This window comes from Oncorhynchus masou, chromosome 9, assembly GCF_036934945.1.
Source record: "Oncorhynchus masou masou isolate Uvic2021 chromosome 9, UVic_Omas_1.1, whole genome shotgun sequence".
Classification (NCBI taxonomy): Eukaryota; Metazoa; Chordata; class Actinopteri; order Salmoniformes; family Salmonidae; genus Oncorhynchus; species Oncorhynchus masou.
Window position 1 is genome coordinate 26,483,093 of NC_088220.1, and position 22,354 is coordinate 26,505,446.

At 42.1% G+C, this 22,354-nt stretch overlaps 1 protein-coding gene across 3 annotated transcripts in view; it reads right to left on the bottom strand.

The window, feature by feature from the left end:
- LOC135545740 (macrophage colony-stimulating factor 1 receptor 1-like) overlaps positions 1-22,354 on the bottom strand; it is a 33,567-nt gene that overhangs the window by 4,227 nt on the left and 6,986 nt on the right. For all 3 annotated transcript variants that reach the window (XM_064973568.1, XM_064973567.1, XM_064973569.1), the window contains exons 8-20: positions 16,457-16,572; positions 16,168-16,279; positions 14,915-15,114; positions 14,546-14,637; positions 14,226-14,352; positions 13,891-13,995; positions 13,670-13,780; positions 13,370-13,532; positions 13,123-13,202; positions 12,879-12,988; positions 5,010-5,132; positions 3,816-3,927; positions 3,606-3,705 (exon numbers count right to left, since the gene is read on the bottom strand). In XM_064973568.1, the coding sequence (XP_064829640.1) occupies positions 3,606-3,705; positions 3,816-3,927; positions 5,010-5,132; positions 12,879-12,988; positions 13,123-13,202; positions 13,370-13,532; positions 13,670-13,780; positions 13,891-13,995; positions 14,226-14,352; positions 14,546-14,637; positions 14,915-15,114; positions 16,168-16,279; positions 16,457-16,572 (1,551 nt within the window). The remainder of the gene's footprint in view (positions 1-3,605; positions 3,706-3,815; positions 3,928-5,009; positions 5,133-12,878; positions 12,989-13,122; positions 13,203-13,369; positions 13,533-13,669; positions 13,781-13,890; positions 13,996-14,225; positions 14,353-14,545; positions 14,638-14,914; positions 15,115-16,167; positions 16,280-16,456; positions 16,573-22,354) is intronic.

Genomic DNA, 22,354 nt, shown 5'->3' on the forward strand with positions numbered 1-22,354 from the left:
TACAGGACTGTTTTGCTAGCTCAGACTAGAATATGTTCCGGGATTCTTCCGATGACATTGAGAACTACACCAGATCAGTCACTGGCTTCATCGATAAGTGCATTGATGACGTCGTTCCCACAGTGACAGTGCGTACATAACCCAACCAGAAGCCATAGTTTACAGGAAACATTCATACTGAGCTATCAATCAAATCAAATGTATTTATAAAGCCCTTTTTACATCAGCCGATGTCACAAAGTGCTGTACAGAAACCCAGCCTAAAACCCCAAACAGCAAGCAATGCAGATGTAGAAGCTAAAGGTTAGAGCTGCCGTTTTCAAGGAGCGGGACTCTAACCCGGAAGCTTACAAGAAATCCTGCTATGCCTTCCAATGAAGCATCAAACAGGCAAAGCGTCAATATAGGACTAAGATCAAATCATACTACACTGGCTCCGACACTCGTCGGATGTGGCAGGATATTACAGACTACAAAGGGAAGCACAGCCACAAGCTGACCAGTTAAATGAGCCCAACAGACGAGCTAAATTACTTCTATGCTCACTTTGAAACATCCATGAGAGCATCAGCTGTTCTGGATGACTGTGTGATCATGCTCTCTGCAGCCAATGTGAGTAAGACCTTTAAAAAGGTCAATATTCACAGACTGATTACCAGGACGTGTACTCTGAGCATGCGCTGACCAACTGTCTTCACTGACATTTTTAACCTCGCCCTGTCTGAGTCTGTAATACCTACATGTTTCAAGCAGACCACCATAGTCCCTGTGCCCATGAACACTAAGGTAACCTGCCTAAATGACTGTCACATCTGTAGCTATGAAATTCTTTGAAAGTCTGGCCATGGCTCACATCAACACCATTATCCAAAAAACCCTCGACCCACTCCAATTTGCATACCGCCCCAACAGATCCACAGATTATGTAATCTCTAGTGTACTCCACACTGCCCTTTCACACCTGGACAAAAAGAAACACCTACGTGAGAATGCTATTCATTGACTACAGCTCAGCGTTTAACACCATAGTGTCCTCAAAGCTCATCACTAAGCTAAGGACCCTGGGACTAAGCACATCCATCTTCAACTGGACCCTGGACTTCCTGACGGGCCACCTACAGGTGGTAAGGGTAGGTAACAACACATCCGCCACACTGATCCTCAACACGGGGGCCCCTCAGGGGTTCGTGCTCAGTTCCCTCCTGTACTCCCCGTTCACTCATGACTACACGGCCAGGCATGACTCCAACACCATCATTAAGTTTGCTGATGACACAACAGTGGTAGGCCTGATCACTGACAATAATGAGACAGCCTATAGGGAGGTCATAGACCTGACCGTGTGGTGCAAGGACAACAACCTCTCCCTCAACTTGATCAAGACAAAGGAGATGATTATGGACTTCAGGAAAAGGAGGACCGAGCACGCCCCCATTATCATCAACAGGGCTGTAGTGGAGCAAGTGGAGAGTTTCAAGTTTCTTGTTGTCCACATCACCAACAAATTAAGATGGTCCAAGCACACCATGACAGTTGTGAAGAGGGCACAGCAAACCTATTCCCCCCCAGGAGACTGAAATTTTTTGGCATGGGTCCTCATATCCTCAAAAGGTTTAACAGCTGCACCATCGAGAGCATCCTGACAGGTTGCATCACTGCCTGGTATGGCAACTGCTCGGCCTCTGACCGCAAGGCATTATACAGAGGGTAGTGCGTACTGCCCAGTACATCACCGGGGCCAAACTTCCTGCCATCCAGGATCTCTATACCAGGTGGTGTAGAGAGGAAGGCCCTAAAAATTGTCAAAGACTCCAGCCTCCTTAGTCATAGACTGTTCCCTCTGCTACCACACGGCAAGCGGTACCAGAGCTCCAAGTCTAGGTCCAAGAGGCTTCTAAACAGCTTCTACCACCAAGCCATAAGACTCCTGAACATCTAATCAAATGGATACCCAGACTATTTGCATTTACCCCCCCCCCCCCACTTCTCCGCTGCTGCTACTATCTGTTATTATCTATGCATAGTCACTTTAATAACTCTACCTACATATACTCATTACCTCAGCACCGTTGCCCCTGCACATGTTTTAGGTATTTTCTTAAAACTGCATTGTTGGTTAAGGGCTTGTAAGTAAGCATTTCACTGTAAGGTCTACTACACCTGTTGTATTCGGCGCATGTTACAAATACAATTTGATTTGAATGCTGGTCCGCTATAGACGGCTGGAGAGGCTCTGTCCAGCCAGCTGGTGGTGCTGAAATGACGGCACACACTTGTTTTCTTGGCGACGGCTGTGGTAACTGTCCTCCTGAATCAATAGTGTGACCATCCAACTGTTTGTTTTATACTGTAAATCTATGTTTTGTGGACTTTACCAGATAGATATTGCTCTCCTGTTTTAACTGTGATGATTATGAAACACAAACATGTAAAGGTTCTGCTTTAATGTGCTGCATTGCAGCCCTATTTCAATTGTTTATTTAGAGAAGACAAACATGCCTATTATCCCGTACCTTTAAATGATCCCGTGCCTTTAAATGATCCCGTGCCTTTAAATGATCCCGTGCCTTTAAATGTGCCTTTAAATGATCCCGTGCCTTTAAATGATCCCGTGCCTTTAAATGATCCCGTGCCTTTAAATTATCCCGTGCCTTTAAACATTCTAAAGGTTTGAAGTATCTTCATCCATTGTCCAACTGTTTCATTTCATATAATTGTTTTTAAAACCTTTTAACAATTTTGATGACTGTTGCTACTGTAAGGTGTACTTTTCACCTGCCATACTTCTGCTTTGTACTACTTACAATCCCAAAGTTTGGTCAAAAAGTGTTCTATGTATCTAGACACTACAATGATAAGCATGGTTGATTGTGACGCACAGAGATGCACCCCTCATAAACGCCACCACAGTCCCACCAGTCTTCTCCCTGCCTGGGCTGTGAAATGACACTGTTCCGGACTCCAGCCTGCTGATCATGTGGCTAACACGCAGAACCATGCCTGACAGAGGACTAACTCACCCCCACACAGAACCATGGTTGATCAAGGACTACCTCACCACCACACAGTACCATGCCTGATCGAGGACTAACTTACCCCCACACAAAGGGTCCCTGATGACTAGGTTGTATCTCAGTCTCTGTAGCCTCTGTCTATCTGTCTCCGGCCTCACAACACAAATATTGGGTAGTGTGACAACCACGGAAAATTGACACTCACAGATGTGCAGAGCCTCGGGGGAGAAATACACTATTTATTTCTTGTTTCTGTGGTGTGTTTGATGTTTGAGGGGAGCTTTGTAACTTGGGGCTCAGAGGAAGTAATCTGGAATCGGCCATGCTTAATGCATTAATAAAAGGCACAATAAATATATTTATTTTTATCATAAATGCTGAAAAGGGAGTATGATTGGAATATAGGGGGTCTTTGTTAAGTATTCCAGAAAAATATAAAAGGATATTGTAATATGCATGAATCTGTATCTCAATGAAGCAAGGCTTACTCAGTGGGTAAAAATATGGTGCTTTAAATCTTAAAAACTTCCGCCTCATTTTAGCATGGGGACAAGGTTATTGAAACCTAAAAGCCCTTAATGTGTAACTTACATCTCTGGAGGGGCAAAGTCTGGCCGGGACATTTGATAACCAGACTCTATCATCTTGTAGAATTTGGTGTCCACCAGGATACTGGGGTAGGGGCTCTTTCCTACGGAAATTAAACAAAACACAATCAATTTAAGAAGAATGACTGAATGACTTAACCAATGAGATGTCAAAATCCACTGTGTTTAGATATGCATGTTTATGCCAGCTCACCTAGAGAAAAGATCTCCCATAGCAGGATCCCATAGGACCAGACGTCACTCTGGACAGTGTAGAGACAATCAAAAATACTCTCTGGAGCCATCCACTTCACTGGCAGACGCGCCTACAGACACATAGTGTGAGGAAATACATATTAAAATGTGTATATTTAACAGTTTATATTTAATACGCAACACAACCTCAAAAGCAAACTACAATTGCCATGACTGCAGGCAACAGAGATATGGAATGTCTTGACATTTTCGAAGTCAGCGCGATGTGTACTTCAATTAGCTTAATTTTAATACAAAGTCCCCATTAAAATACGTCTGTTTAAGCTTGATATATCTGTATATCTGTTTTGCATAGACTCAGTCCACCACATCCGCCCATGTTGGCCTTCCGCATCTGCAGAGCTACAGGTGGCAGAGCTACAGTGGTGTTTGTCAGACCAGGAGAACGGTTCAGTTTGGTTTAGAAAGTTGAGACTCTCACAAACACGATGGTGGTCTCCGTTTTGCTCTAAGACCCCCACAAGCACCATGGGACTCGTCTGAAGTCGGTACCGCTGATCTACCAACTTCTGTCTGTAGTGTCTGAACAGTTTGGGCTCAACACTCACCATCGAAAGGCGCGAGTCTCACAAACGCTCTAGGACACCCACAAGCATCACAAGACTCGTCTGAAGGTCCCCCGGAAGTTTATAAAATGAATGGAAGTATTTTTATTTATTTAACCTTTATTTAACCAGGAAACAAAGGTATACAGTATACTGTATATGAAAGTAGTTTAGTGCCTAATAAAGGGGCTAAATATGGTTAAACAAAACTATAATAGTTTCCTGATCTTTCTTATATTTCTCAGATATGGGACACTTCCAAACAAACTTCCTTTGATTTATTTTTTACTATCTGTTTTTCCATGTATGAATACATTATTCAATGTGTTTCTATTGGATAATAGCAGTAAGGCCAAATTCAATGTTTCATCATTTTGGTAAATATTTTTTATATACTGACAAGGGGCCTAAAATTCGAAATTCAAATATCTAAATGATTCTTGGTATGACCATCTTAAAACAATTCCATATAGTGTAGTAGAATCCCAGGCCTGGGCCCTTACTAAACACGTGAAATAGTTGTTACTGACACAGAAAATGTTGTTATTGAGGTGGTTGTTCATTTGAGGTTGTTGTTGTTTGCTCACATTGCCCTTCACCACATAGTTGGAGTCATTCATGATGTCACGTGCCAGGCCGAAGTCACAGATCTTAGCCACACGGCGGTCTGTCAGGAGGACGTTCCTGGCTGCAACATCCCGGTGAATACACTGAGAGAAAGAGACAGACAGAGGATCACTTATAGTGGCTTACCACAACCTCACAAAGAGCTCTCATCTCTATCCACTGGGCACACCACATCATTACAATGTGGGGAATTGGGTAATACTTGCTAGATATGTTGATCAATGAGATTCCAACATATTTTCACCCACTCAAAAAGACAGCCAACAGTTAGATGAATTCCCAATGTGTTGTCACTACACTTTCCACAATTTAAAACAGGGGTATTGACCAGGGGTCCATGGCCAAAGCAAAGGTACTGCAAAAATATTTGTAAAAATTAAAATTTGAAAATATATTTTTTATTTTCAATGTTTTGATAAATAGCGCGAGCAACAACAGACAAAACACATTTTGAATTACATACCTACAGTAGAAAAGAGGAGAATATATTATCTATAATGATGTCGACTTTGTTTCTCAACTCCTAATATTCAGCAATTTACACTCACTGGAGCTGATCACACTCACTGGAGTATCTCTCATATGCCTTGAAAAAGCACCTGCTAATAAGCTACCAGTCAATAGGCTACCAGTCAATAGGCTACCAGTCAATAGGCTACCAGTCAATAGGCTACCAGTGACGCAAGTACCGCTGGCTGCTGGTAAGCTTTCTTGACTTGGACATTCATTTTTGCCAACACTATGGCTAACCTTTGTTTAACCAGCTAAATAACTGTTCTTAGTGAAAATGTGTTTGGCGTCACCTTTCTAGCTAATAGGCTGTTAGAGTCTTCTTGTTATAATGTGGGGAGGTCAACATAATGAAAAACTATTTTCCAAATCTATTCATTTTAAAATGTTGATCACATCTCCTTGCCATTATAATTCACCTGACATGTGAATGATATGTTTTTTGCTAACATATGACCCCTAAATAATAAATAAAAATACAAAAAATTGACGGGGGTCACATTTGCCTGGTAACGTATAATGGGAGTCCCTGGGTCGCTGGGTTGCCTGGGAGGGGGTCCCTGGGCAAGAAAGGGTTGAAGACCCCTGATCTATAAGGACAACCCAATTCCAATGGAAAATCTATTTCAGATTTTTGGTTTAGTTTTGACCTAAGTGTATTATCACTGCGCTTTCAACCATTTCAACCACACTAACGTTCAATTGGGAATACAGTCAGATACACACAGAGGTGCATACAAAGCTCTCCCCCGCCCGCCACTTGGCAAATCTGACCACAATTCTATCCTCCTGATTCCTGCTTACAAGCAAAAACTAAAGCAGGAAGTACCAGTGACTCGCTCAATACGGAAGTGGTCAGATGACGCGGATGCTACACTATAGGACTGTTTTGCTAGCACAGACTGGGGCGGCAGGGTGGCCTAGCGGTTAGAGCGTTGGACTACTACCTGAAAGATTGTGAGTTCAAACCCCCGAGCTGGCAAGGTACAAATCTGTCGTTCTGCCCTTGAACAGGCAGTTAACCCACTGTTCCCAGGCCGTCATTGAAAATAAGAATTTGTTCTTAACTGACTTGCCTGGTTAAATAAAGGTATTCATCCAATGGCATTGAGGAGTACACCACATCAGCCATCGGCTTCATCAATAAGTGCATCGATGATGTCATCCCCACAGTGACTGTACGATCATATCCCAACTAGAAACCATGGATTACAGGCAACATCCACATTGAGCTAAAGGCTAGAGCTGCCGCTTTCAAGGAGTGGGAGACTAATCAGGATGCTTAGAATAAATCCCGCTATGCCCTCAGACGAACCATCAAACAAGCAAAGTGTCAATACAGGATTAAGATTGAATCCTACTACACCGGCTCTGACGCTCTTCGGATGTGGCAAGGTTTTGAAAACTATTACGGACTACAAAGAGAAACCCAGATGCGAGTTGCCTGGTGACGCGAGCCTACCAGACGAGCTAAATGCCTTTTATGCTCGCATCGAGGCAAGCAACATTGAAGCATGCACGAGAGCACCAGCTGTTCTGGATGACTTTGTGATAACGCTCTCGGAAACCGATGTGAACAAAACATTGAAACAGGTCAACATTCACAAAGCCAGTGGGTCAGACGGATTACCAGGACGTGTACTTAAGGTTCTACAGCTACACCATTGAAAGCATCCTGACCGGTTGCATCACTGCCTGGTATGGCAACTGCTCGGCATCTGACCGTAAGGCACTACAGAGGGTAGTGCGAACGGCCCTGTACATCACTGGGGCCAAGCTTCCTGCCATCTAGGTCGTAAATAATAGGTGATGTCAGAGGCAAGCCCATACAATTGTCAGAGACTCATGTCACTCAAGTTATAGACTCTCTGCTTCCGCACGGCAAGCTAACCAAAAAGCAGCATCGACCCCCAAGCCATTAAACTGCTGAACGATTCATAAGAATCAGATTACCTCATCTACCCTGTACCCCTGCACACTCTCTCAGTACCGGTGCCCCCTGTATATAGCCTCGTTATTATTATTCTTATTGTGTTACTTTTTATAATTACTTTTTACTTTAGCCTACTTGGTAAATATTTTCTTTGTCTTGAACTGCACTGTTGGTTAAGGGATTGTAAGTAAGCATTTCACGGTAAAGTCTACGCTTGGTGTATTCAGCGCATGTGGCAAATCAAGTTTGATTTGATATTTTGTGTATTTAAACAACAACTTAATGAGTTATTTATTTTTATTTTATTTTACCTTTATTTAACCAGGCAAGTCAGTTAAGAACAAATTCTTATTTTCATGACGGCCTAGGAACAGTGGGTTAACTGCCTGTTCAGGGGCAGAACGACAGATTTGTACCTTGTCAGCTCGGGGGTTTGAACTTGCAACCTTCCGGTTACTAGTCCAACGGTTATCACTGTGCTTCATCTAATAGCACAACAAAATAACCTGGATTGCAGTTGAGATTACATTAAAGTACATGGTACAAGTGTGTAATGCCAAGATTTCCACTGATCTGAGACCATGAACATGTACAGTTTCAATGATTACATAAGTAGACATCTATTGTTGCAGTAAACCAGGGGCGTCATGCACCCCAAAAATCTGAGGGGGCACAAAGTACATCAGGATGGACTATTTGAATTGGCCCTTTTTGAACTAACTCTTTTGACTCATCACATACTCTGCTGCTACTGTTTATTTTATATCCTGTTGCCTAATCCCTTTACCCCTACCTGTATGTACAGTGGGGCAAAAAAGTATTTAGTCAGCCACCAATTGTGCAAGTTATCCCACTTAAAAAGATGAGAGAGGCCTGTAATTTTCATCATAGGTACACTTCAACTATGACAGACAAAACGAGGGAAAAAAAATTCCAGAAAATCACATTGTAGGATTTTTTATGAATCTATTTGCAAATTATGGTGGAAAATAAGTATTTGGTCACCTACAAACAAGTAAGATTTCTGGCTCTCACAGACGTGTAACTTCTTCTTTAAGAGGCGCCTCTGTCCTCCACTCGTTAACTGTATTAATGGCACCTGTTTGAACTTACTATCAGTATAAAAGACACCTGTCCACAACCTCAAACAGTCACACTCCAAACTTCACTATGGCCAAACCCAAAGAGCTGTCAAAGGACACCAGAAACAAAATTGTAGACCTGCACCAGGCTGGGAAGACTGAATATGCAATAGGTAAGCAGCTTGGTTTGAAGAAATCAACTGTGGGAGCAATTATTAGGAAATGGAAGACATACAAGACTACTGATAATCTCTCTCGATCTGGGGCTCCACGCAAGATCTCACCCCATGGGATCAAAATGATCACAAGAACGGTGAGCAAAAATCCCAGAACCACACGGGGGGACCTAGTGAATGACCTGTAGAGAGCTGGGACCAAAGTAACAAAGCCTACCATCAGTAACACACTACGCCGCCAGGGACTCAAATCCTGCAGCTGCAACTCGTCGTGGTTGGAGGACAAAGAATGCTGAGTTGCATCCAAAGAACACCATACCTACTTTGAAGCATGGGGGTGGAAACATCATGCTTTGGGGCTGTTTTTCTGCAAAGGGACCAGGACGACTGATCCGTGTAAAGGAAAGAATGAATGGGGCCATGTATCGTGAGATTTTGAGTGAAAACCTCCTTCCATCAGCAAGGGCATTGAAGATGAAACGTGGCTGGGTCTTTCAGCATGACAATGATCCCAAACACACCACCCGGGCAACGAATGAGTGGCTTCGTAAAAAGCGTTTCATGGTCCTGGAGTGGCCTAGCTAGTCTCCAGATCTCAATCCCATAGAAAATCTTTGGAGGGAGTTGAAAGTGCGTGTTGCCCAGCAACAGCCCCAAAACATCACTGCTCTAGAGGAGATCTGCATGGAGGAATGGGCCAAAATACCAGCAACAGACTTACAGAAAATGTTTGACCTCTGTCATTGCCAACAAAGGGTATATAACAAAGTATTGAGATAAACTTTTGTTATTGACCAAATACTTTTTTTCCACCATAATTTGCAAATAAATTCATTAAAAATCCTACAATGTGATTTTCTGAATTTCTTTTCTAATTTTGTCTGTCATAGTTGAAGTGTACCTATGATGAAAATTACAGGCCTCTCTCATCTTGTTAAGTGGGAGAACTTGCACAATTGGTGGCTGACTAAATACTTTTTTTGCCCCACTATACAGTGGGGAGAACAAGTATTTGAGACACTGCCGATTTTGCAGGTTTTCCTACTTACAAAGCATGTAGAGGTCTGTAATTTTTATCATAGGTACACTTGATCTGTGAGAGATGGAATCTAAAACAAAAATACAGAAAATCTAATTGTATAATTTAAGTAATTAATTTGCATTTTATTGCATGACATAAGTATTTGATTCATCAGAACAGCAGAACTTAATATTTGGTACAGAAACCTTTGTTTGCAATTACAGAGATCATACATTTCCTGTAGTTCTTGACCAGGTTTGCTCACACTGCAGCAGGGATTTTGGCCGACTCCTCCATACAGACCTTCTCCAGATCCTTCAGGTTTCAGGGCTGTTGCTGGGCAATACGGACTTTCAGCTCCCTCCAAAGATTTTCTATTGGGTTCAGGTGTGGAGAATGGCTAGGACCTTGAGATGCTTCTTACGGAGCCACTCCTTAGTTGTCCTGGCTGTGTGTTTCGGGTCGTTGTCATGCTGGAAGACCCAGCCACGGCCCATCTTCAATGCTCTTTCTGAGGGAAGGAGGTTGTTGGCCAAGATCTCGCGATCTTGCATCCATCTTCCCCTCAATATGGTGCAGTCGTTCTGTCCCCTTTGCAGAAAAGCATGCCCAAAGAATGATGTTTCCACCTACATGCTTCACAGTTAGGATGGTGTTCTTGGGGTTGTACTCATCCTTCTTTTTCCTCCATACACAGGGAGTGGAGTTTAGACCAAAAAGCTCTATTTTTGTCTCATCAGACCACAATGACCTTCTCCCATTCCTCCTCTGGATCATCCAGATGGTCAATGGCAAACTTCAGACGAGCCTGGACATGCGCTGGCTTGAGCAGGGGGACCTTGCGTGCGCTGCAGGATTTTAATCCATGATGGCGTAGTGTGTTACTAATGGTTTTCCTTGAGACTGTGGTCCCAGCTCTCTTCAGGTCATTGACCAGGTCCTGCTGTGTAGTTCTGGGCTGATCCCTCACCTTCCTCATGATCATTGATGCCCCACCAGGTGAGATATTGCATGGAGCCCCAGACCGAGGGTGATTGACCGTCATCTTGAACTTCTTCCATTTTCTAATAATTTGCGCCAACAGTTTTTGCCTTCCCACCAACCTGCTTTCGTATTGTCCTGTAGCCCATCCCAGCCTTGTGCAGGTCTACAATTTTATCCCTGATGTCCTTACACAGCTCTCTATTCTTGGCCATTGTGGAGAGGTTGGAGTCTGTTTGATTGAGGGTGTGGACAGGTGTATTTTATACAGGTAACAAGTTCAAACAGGTGCAGTTAATAAAGGTAATGAGTGGAGAAAAGGAGGGCTTCTTAAAGAAAAACTAACAGGTCTGTGAGAGCCGTTATTCTTACTGGTTGGTAGGTGATAAAATACTTATGTCATGCAATAAAATGCAAATTAATTACTTAAAAATCATACAATGTGATTTTCTGGATTTTTGTTTTAGATTCCGTCTCTCACAGTTGAAGTGTACCTACGATAAGAATTACAGACCTCTACATGCTGTGTAAGTTGGAAAACCTGCAAAATCGGCAGTGTATCAAATACTTGTTCTCCCCACTGTATCTTCCTCAATTACTTTGTATCCCTGCACATCGACTCGGTACTTGTACCCCTTGTGTATTGCCAATAGTTACTTATTGTGGATTTATTCCTCATGTTATTATTTTTCTATTATTTCAATTTTTTCTCTCTGCATTGCTGGGAAGGACCTGTAAGTAAACATTTCACTGTTAGTCTACACCTGTTGTTTATGAAGCATATGACAAATTAAATTAGATTTTGATTTGATTTGATGGCTAGGGCGGTTGTCTGGAGGGGGGCTAGGCCCCCTGTCCATAAGTTGGAGAATGTCACATTTTTCAATCACCTGAAACAGCTTTTTCATGTAATCTAGAGCCATAATCATTATGCTTAACTCTATGTAAAAAATATATATGTATATATTATTTATTAAAAAAATATCAATGGGACAAATCTGAAGGGGCACATGCCCGCATGACCCCTATGGAAAAGAACATGTGCCCATGAATGTGTAACCCATTTTAAGGTTGAATAAATACTGTGACATCAGTTTGTAAGATAGTAAATAGCCTAATGTTACGGCTGTCTTGCAAAAGTAATATTGACTTGATTTTGGTTGACAATGCAACCAAATTTCAACATTTAAAGGAGATGTACTATATCTACTGCCTGGATGGTTCCATCTGAGCCACTTGCTTAGTCTTATTCGTTTGTCTACACATTAATAATTGATAAGTTGGATTCGGTCTCCATCTCAAACATCCAAGTGGAAGAATAGGACTAAATAAAATCAACATTTAAATATACTTTAAATACAGTTTGATTTGATTGAATCCTATTCTTTAACTTTTATTTTTGGTTTAGATGGAGACATAAATCTAACATATTTATTATTAACTTGTAGATTCCATTTGAAGACAACCAAAGCTTCAAACCCTTGGTCTATTTTTAGTTGAATCCCGAGTTGAATTGAAATAATAGCCGTTGATGACTTCCCAAATGTTACTTAGGCCTAAATAGCCTCATTGATAATATATTATTGATAAAATATGATTACATTTCATTTGCTCTGTTAAACCTACCCTTTGGAATTACTTCGATAGCAACAGTAAATTTATTAAGTGGAGATCTCTCAACAATCATTTTCACAACAGCACATTGATAATAGTCAGTAACAAATATCAAAGCTAAGCAGGGCTGAGCTTTGTTCAAGATCGAAAGTATAGCTGTAGATAGATCAATTTCCCCAAGCAGGAGGTACAAAAAAAAATGTATACATGGTTTGTCTATGTTGAAAATGGGTTGACATTATCCTGTGGTTAACATGTTACACTCAAAACAACAAATCCAAAGCATTTTCCACGTAGATTCCACATCACAATATGTTGACAAATTATGTTGAATAAATGTTGATTTAACCAGTTTGTGCCCCGTGGGTAATCTCTACCTGTCAGATGATATTTAAAAAAAATATAGTGTGACCAATTATCACCAAACATAATCTCAAACTGTGAAATATGCCTAGTTACACAAGCCTTGTTTCGCAAGCTTTGTTTTGAAACTGTGTGTTGATGTGACTCACGTTCTTGGCTGCCAGGAAGTCCAGACCTTGAGCCACCTGATAGGAGAACCTCAGCAGGTCATCCATGTCCAACGGCCACGAGTCTGGCCCTCCCTCCTGACACAGGGAGTCTGATAGAATAGAATAGAATAGAATATATCGATGTCCACCCAAATGTCTAACTTAGTCAAAGGACAATACAATGGAAAACTTGTGCAGTGACTGGTGCTTGATAAATGAGAAGGTAGAACGACAGATTGTTTACCCAGAGAGGAGTTGACGGGCTGGGAACCAGGCCTCATCTCCAGGTAGCTGTCAGAAGACACACTGGAGATCCCACTGTCACTGGTAGAGGGAGGGGAGGAAGGGATCAGAGGGGGAGGGAGAGGTTCGGGAGGAGGCTAATCAGACAAAGTGGTTACGTCACCAGGCTGCTGCTGTATGTTGAATAAAGGTTACTGAGAGTCCACCTGCATTTTCATGTGCTTGGTGCATGCCAATATGATCCATACCTTCTGATGAACTGTTTCTCCTCACAGACGTTCTTGTAGTCGCTGGTCTCTTCTGGTACCTCTGGCATGTTCATGACAGTGTTCAGGAAGGTCTCCTGCTTGTGTCGCAGGAAGTTCAGAAGGTCTCCATGACTACAGTACTCGGTGATCACCAGTACGGGTCCTTAGAGAAGATTAATGGATATTATTTTATAGAAATTGTGAGATTTTAAGCTTCCAAATATATAAACATTTTGGTCGAATTTGATTCAAATACGTATGTATTTTCCATGCATTTTAAGGAGAGTGCTCCGTTCTCACCTGCCTGAGTGCAGGCTCCCAGCAGGTTGACGATGTTCTTGTGCTGTCCCAGGTGACTCAGGATCTTCAGTTCTGACATCAGAGCCTCTCTCTCATCTGAGTGGGCCCTGGCTGCAGAGAGAGAGAAATTACCCTGTACCACTCAGATCACAGACATTTTAGCAGCTTTAATCAATTCTTCTCCTGGATTAAAAAGTGTTCTCTTTTCAATGGATTCTGACCTTTGAGCATCTTGACAGCCACTCGTATCGCGTTGTCGTCCTCCCCCAGACCATAAGCCGTGGCCTCCACCACCTTCCCAAAGGCCCCGGCTCCTAGGATCTTCCCTGCAGGTCACACAGCCAACACATCACTTACAAATGTAACTGTAAGTCAATATACTTTATTTTCGTAAGTAAATACAATTTATAGTTGTACATTTAGTTGGGATTCCATGCATTCGTCAACCAGCAAAAACTGCCTTTTCAAATCAAGATACAATGTATTACACGAGTGGAATATCTAACTCCAAAGTACCACACCACTGCAGTATCCTGTTTAAGAAAAGGTCACAAACCTAGCTTGAGCTTGTCCCTGGGAAACTCCCACTTTTCATTGTACGGCAGCTGACTTGGGTCGATAAACGTGTAGTTGTTTCCATCACTGGCCTGGATGATCTTCCACCGGATCTCATATCTCGGTTTCTGCAAAGGGAAGGAAATGTTCATTAGTCAATCATTTGAAAAGCTAAAAGGAAACAATGATTTGAAACTAGAGATATTTGTGAATACTCTATTCATAGATATATCCATTTGTTACCAAGGTTTATTTTAGATGAGATTGCATACTGGTCTCTCAGTGTATTTTGTATATGGCAGAGGCTGTTGTGTGTCCTACCTGCTTGTACTTGTAGAGCAGGATGATGAGTAGCAGGATGAGGAAGGCCAGAACACCAGCTGCTCCCGATAGGGTGGAGGTGAACACTTTATCTATCCAATTAGAGAGCAGACGGAGAGTCAGGAGGGAGAGTGTAGATGACACTCGGAATGTTCTATGTATAATGGTTTTGGAATGGGTTTATGTGGAACCGAGAATGAATAGCTGTAGCTAAAGTAACAGATTATGTGAATCTGAATCAACAAATGAACGGACAGTTCATGTACAGTTCATGTACTTGACTATGATGACACAGAAACAAGGAGTGTGAACTAAGGATTAGACAGTAACCATGAGGATAGCCATGGATGACTGTGCTTTGACTCTTACCGGAAACTTCCATGGCGAAGGTGTCTTTGCCAACTCCGGCCAGGTTGAAGGCGACACACTCCACGGTCATCCTACGGTTGGATGGTCCCACGGTTAGGACGCTCTCGACTTCGACCGGCCCATACTCCTCCCTCTGGACCTCAACCGTCTGTGCCAGGAGAGGAGCAGGCATCTGGAGACCTGTGTTGTTCTCATTGCACCTGTTCTCATAGAAAGGGATAGAGATAGGTTGACTCCCTCATTTAGTTATGACATCCAATACATTATTATATTAAAAAAACACCATAGTAGTGATATTCTGCGAAGAATGCCTTTTGATATTTTAAGTAGAAATTGGGCACCAATATTGAATTTTAAAGCCTGTTATATTAAACATGGAGAATTTATACATCTGATTTTTAATATATATAAAGACTTGCTGAAGTGCAAGTCTTGCTGAAGTCAGCATTTTGTGGCTCAGTGCCTCTGTGACTTTTTGGTCGATTTTAACCCACTTAATCCCAACATTTCTCCAAGCTATTTTGTTGGTTTGACAGAGTCATTTCTGAGGATTATTATTTATTTTGTGTCATTCATTTACATATGTCCCTTATTTTAATGTCAACCCTGTCACGTGAATTGAACTCTCATTTTAACATGGTGAAATTGTTCCTTTTTTTATTCAAAAGGAACAAACATCTAATAATCCAAACATAATGTAAAAGCAGGTGAGCTGGTTCTACTCCTTCAGGCGATTTTCAGTTGTTTTGTGGTGGAAAACTGAGCGTGTCGTGTATGACACGTCAACCGTGTTACCAATAGATAGATAAGCTAGAGAAGTATTAACAGTTGTTTTGTGGGGGTGAAGTTTGCATTCAATTGCCGCTCTCTGTTGCAAACAACAAGCTGCCATTCTCACTGTCACAAGGGGGTTCATGGTTGATTTAAGATGAAGTCGTCAACCCTGATATGGTCAACCGTTACTTTATTTGGCACTTAATAGGCACTTACTGAAGTCATTTTTTGTCATATAACATCTTGCGATGTGAAAAAATGTTTTTTATGAAGTTGAACATGTGCTCTTTATGATTATGATTATTTATTTTTTTACCAAGTTACACTTCTCAAAAGGCATTGAATTGGTGGAATGATCCATTATACCTATTTAGTCTCTCCTATCATCAATGATGGGTATTTCTGTGCTTATTAAGTCGCTATTTTACCACAGCAATATCATACCACGGCCCTCTAGTAACCCTCATGCAAACACTTACGTGGCTCGGATTCCAGAGCACTGGTACCAGAGGATGATGGGAGCAGGATAACCGAACGACGTACACATGAGGCTGGTGATGTTCTCCCATCTCACCACGGCAACCGGCTTCTCTGCCAATCACGAGAGAGCATGGTTAAATAAACCATGTTTTAAATACAGATACAGAGAGTCAATAGATGCCTTGATAAAAACGTGTATTCCTCAGAGAGTTGTTGTATGAACAGATGCAGTGCATCTGTATCATTATGTCTGTGTATAGATATTCAAACTACTGATACTTTACTCACGATACATTTGGACTTGGAATGTGATGGATGCGTTGGCCATGGCACTCCTGGCATAGAAGGTGTACTGGCCTTGCTCTTGTGCAATCATTCTCTTTAGCAGCAGGGTAGCGGAATACCTGAGGGGAAACCAGGCAGGATCTGTTGTAGCACCACTAGAGATCTAACCACTGGACAGTGGTGTAAAGTATTTGAGAAAAAATACTTTAAAGTACTACTTAAGTTGTTTTTGAGGTATCTGTACTTTACGATTTATATCTTTGACAACTTTTACTTTTACTTCACAACATTCCTAAAGAAAACAATGTACTTTTTACTCCATACATTTTTCCTGACACCCAAAAGTACTCATTACATGTTGAGTGCTTAGCAGGACAGGAAAATGGTCCAATTCACACACTTATCAAGAGAACACATGGTGATCCCTACTGCCTCTGATCTGGCTGACTCACTAACCACAAATGCATCATTTGTAAATGATGTCTGAGTGTTAGTGTGTACCCCTGGCTATTCTTCCATTTTAAAAACAAGAAAATGGTGCTGTCTGGTTTGCTTTATGGAAGCAATTTGAAATGATTTACACTTTTACTTTTACTTTGATACTAAGTATATTTAGAATCAAATACTTTTTAGACTTTTACTCAAGTAGTATTTTACTGGGTGACCTTCACTTTTACTTGAGTAACTTTCTATTAACATATCTACTCAAGTGTGTACTTAATTATGTAAATTGGGAACTTTTTCCACCACTGCCACTGGAGATCAAACCACTGGAGATCTAACCAATTGAAATATAACCACTTGAGATATAACCACTGGAGTCTAACCACTAGAGTCTAACCACTGGAGATATAACCACTGGAGTCTAACCACTGGAAATCTAACCACTTGAGATATAACCACTGGAGTCTAACCACTGGAGATCTAACCACTGGATATCTAACCACTGGAGCCTAACCACTGAATAGCTAACCACTGGATATCTATCCACTGGAGTCTAATCACTGGAGATCTAACCATTGGATATCTAACCACTGGAGTCTAACCTCTGGAGATCTAACCACTGGATATCTAACCACTTAAGATTTAACCACTGGAGATCTAACCACTGGAGATCTAACCATTGGAGATCTAACCATTGGAGATCTAACCACTGGAGTCTAACCACTGGAGTCTAACCACTGGAGATCTAACCACTAGAGATCTAACCACTGAATAGCTAACCACTGGATATCTAACCACTGGAGTGTAACGACTGGAGAGCTAACCACTTGAGATATAACCACTGGAGATCTAACCACTTGAGATATAACCACTGGAGTCTAACCACTGGAGATCTAACCACTGGAGTCTAACCACTGGAGATCTAACCACTTGAGATATAACCACTTGAGATATAACCACTGGAGTCTAACCACTGGAGATCTAACCACTGGAGATCTAACCACTTGATATATAACCACTGGAGATCTAACCACTAGATATCTAACTACTTGAGATATAACCACTGGAGTCTAACCACTGGATATCTAACCACTAAAGATTTAACCACTGGAGTCGAACCACTGGAGTCGAACCACTTGAGATCTAACCACTTGAGATATAACCACTGAGATCTAACCACTGGAGATCTAACCACTGGATAACCACTCTAGCTAACTGCTTGAGATATAACCACTGGAGATCTAACCACTGGAACCACTGGAGATCTTACCACTGGAGATCTAACCACTGGAGATCTAACCACTGGAGATCTAACCACTGGAGATCTAACCACTGGAGATCTAACCACTGGAGATCTAACCACTGGAGTCTAACCACTAGAGATCTAACCACTAACCACTGAGATCTAACCACTGAGATCTAACCACTGGAGATATAACCACTGGATATCTAACCACTGGAGTGTAACCACTTGAGAGCTAACCACTTGAGATCTAACCACTGGAGATCTAACCACTGGAGATCTAACCACTTGAGATATAACCACTGGAGTCTAACCACTGGAGATCTAACCACTGGAGATCTAACCACTGGAGATCTAACCACTGGAGATCTAACCACTGGAGATCTAACCACTGGATTCTAACCACTGGATATCTAACCACTTGAGATACAACCACTAGAGTCTAACCACTGGAGATATAACCACTGGAGTCTAACCACTGGATATCTAACCACTTGAGATATAACCACTAGAGTCTAACCACTGGAGATATAACCACTGGAGTCTAAACACTGGAAATCGAACCACCTGAGATATAACCACTGGAGTCTAACCACTGGAGATCTAACCACTGGAGATCTAACCACTGGAGATCTAACCACCGAGCCTAACCACTTAATAGCTAACCACTGGATATCTAACCACTGGAGTTTAATCACTGGAGATCTAACCACTGGATATCTAAATATTTGAGATATAACCACTGGAGTCTAACCACTGGAGATCTAACCACTGGAGATCTAACCACTTGAGATATAACCACTGGAGTCTAACCACTGGAGATCTAACCACTTGAGATATAACCACTGGAGTCTAACCACTGGAGATCTAACCACTGGAGTCTAACCACTGGAGATCTAACCACTGGAGTCTAACCACTGGATATCTAACCACTTGAGATATAACCACTAGAGTCTAACCACTGGAGATATAACCACTGGAGTCTAACCACTGGAAATCTAACCACTGGAGATCTAACCACTGGAGCTAACCACTGAATAGCTAACCACTGGATATCTAACCACTGGAGTCTAATCACTGGAGATCTAACCATTGGATATCTAACCACTGGAGTCTAACCACTGGAGATCTAACCACTGGAGATCTAACCACTGGATATCTAACTACTTGAGATATAACCACTGAATAGCTAACCACTGGATATCTAACCACTGGAGTGTAACGACTGGAGAGATAACCACTTGAGATATAACCACTTGAGATATAACCACTGGAGATCTAACCACTTGAGATATAACCACTGGAGTCTAACCACCGGATATATACCACTGGAGTCTAACCACTGGAGATCTAACCACTGGAGATCAAACCACTGGAGATCTAATCACTGGAGATTGAACCACTGGAGATCAAACCACTGGAGATCTAACCACTGGAGTCTAACCACTGGAGATCTAACCACTTGAGATATAACCACTGGAGTCTAACCACTGGAGATCTAACCACTGGAGTATAACCACTGGAGATCTAACCACTTGAGATATAACCACTGGAGTCTAACCACTGGAGATCTAACCACTGGAGATCTAACCACTGGAGATCTAACCACTGGATATCTAAATATTTGAGATATAACCACTGGAGTCTAACCACTGGAGATCTAACCACTGGAGATCTAACCACTGGAGTCTAACCACTGGAGATCTAACCACTTAAGATCTAACCACTGGAGATCTAACCACTGGAGATCTAACCACTGGAGATCTAACCATTGGAGATCTAACCACTGGAGTCTAACCACTGGAGTCTAACCACTGGAGATCTAACCACTAGAGATCTAACCACTGAATAGCTAACCACTGGATATCTAACCACTGGAGTGTAACCACTGGAGATCTAACCACTTGAGATATAACCACTGGAGATCTAACCACTTGAGATATAACCACTGGAGATCTAACCACTGGAGATCTAATCACTGGAGTCTAACCACTGGAGATCTAACCACTTGAGATATAACCACTTGAGATATAACCACTGGAGTCTAACCACTGGAGATCTAACCACTGGAGATCTAACCACTTGAGATATAACCACTGGAGTCTAACCACTGGAGATCTAACCACTGGAGATCTAACCACTGGAGATATAACCACTGGAGTCTAACCACTGGAGATCTAACCACTGGAGTCTAACCACTGGAGATCTAACCACTTGAGATATAACCACTGGAGATCTAACCACTGGATATCTAACCACTGGAGTCTAACCACTGGAGATCTAACCACTTGAGATACAACCACTGGAGATCTACCCACTGGATATCTAGCCACTGCAGATATAACCACTGGAGTCTAACTACTGGAGATCTTACCACTGGAGATCTAACCACTGGAGATCTAACCACTGGAGATCTAACCATTGGAGATCTAACCACTGTAGATCTAACCACCGGAGCCTAACCACTGAATAGCTAACCACTGGATATCTAACCACTGGAGTTTAATCACTGGAGATCTAACCGTTGGATATCTAACCACTGGAGTCTAACCTCTGGAGATCTAACCACTTGAGATATAACCACCTGATATCTAACCACTGGAGATCTAACCACTGGATATCTAACCACTTGAGATATAACCACTAGAGTCACTGAGATATAACCACTGGAGTCTAACCACTGGAGATCTTACCACTGTAGATCTAACCACTGGAGATCTAACCACTGGAGATCTAACCATTGGAGATCTAACCACTGGAGTCTAACCACTGGAGTCTAACCACTAGAGATCTAACCACTGGAGATCTAACCACTGAATAGCTAACCACTGGATATCTAACCACTGGAGTCTAACCACTTGAGATCTAACCACTGGAGATCTAACCACTGGAGATCTAACCACTGGATATCTAACCACTGGAGTCTAACCACTGGAGATCTAATCACTGGAGATCTAACCACTGGAGATCTAACCACTGGATATCTAACCACTTGAGATATAACCACTAGAGTCTAACCACTGGAGATATAACCACTGGAGTCTAACCACTGGAAATCTAACCACTGAGATCTAACCACTGGAGATCTAATCAATGGAGATCTAACCACTGGAGATCTAACCACTGGATTCTAACCACTGGATATCTAACCACTTGAGATACAACCACTAGAGTCTAACCACTGGAGATATAACCACTGGAGTCTAACCACTGGAGATCTAACCACTTGAGATATAACCACTGGAGTCTAACCACTTGAGATATAACCACTGGAGATCTAACCACTGGAGATCTAACCACTGGAGATCTAACCACTGGAGTCTAACCACTGGAGATCTAACCACTGGAGATCTAACCACTGGAGATCTAACCACTGGATATCTAACCACTGAGATATAACCACTGGAGTCTAACCACTGGAGATCTAACCACTGGAGATCTAACCACTGGAGATCTAACCACTGGAGATCTAACCACTGGAGATCTAATCACTGGAGATCTAACCACTGGAGATCTAACCACTGGAGTCTAACCACTGGATATCTAACCACTGGAGATACAACCACTGGAGTCTAACCACTGGAGATATAACCACTGGAGTCTAAACACTGGAAATCGAACCACCTGAGATATAACCACTGGAGATCTAACCACTGGAGTCTAACCACTGGAGATCTAACCACTGGAGATCTAACCACCGGAGCCTAACCACTGAATAGCTAACCACTGGATATCTAACCACTGGAGTTTAATCACTGGAGATCTAACCGTTGGATATCTAACCACTGGAGTCTAACCTCTGGAGATCTAACCACTGGAGATCTAACCACTGGATATCTAAATATTTGAGATATAACCACTGGAGATCTAACCATTGGAGATCTAACCACTGGATATCTAACCACTGGATATCTAACCACTGGAGTCTAACCACTGGAGATCTAACCACTGGAGATCTAACCACTGGAGATCTAACCACTGGAGTCTAACCACTGGAGTCTAACCACTGGAGATCTAACCATTGGAGATCTAACCACTGAATAGCTAACCACTGGATATCTAACCACTGGAGTGTAACGACTGGAGAGCTAACCACTTGAGATATAACCACTGGAGATCTAACCACTTGAGATATAACCACTGGAGTCTAACCACTGGAGATCTAACCACTGGAGTCTAACCACTGGAGATCTAACCACTTGAGATATAACCAC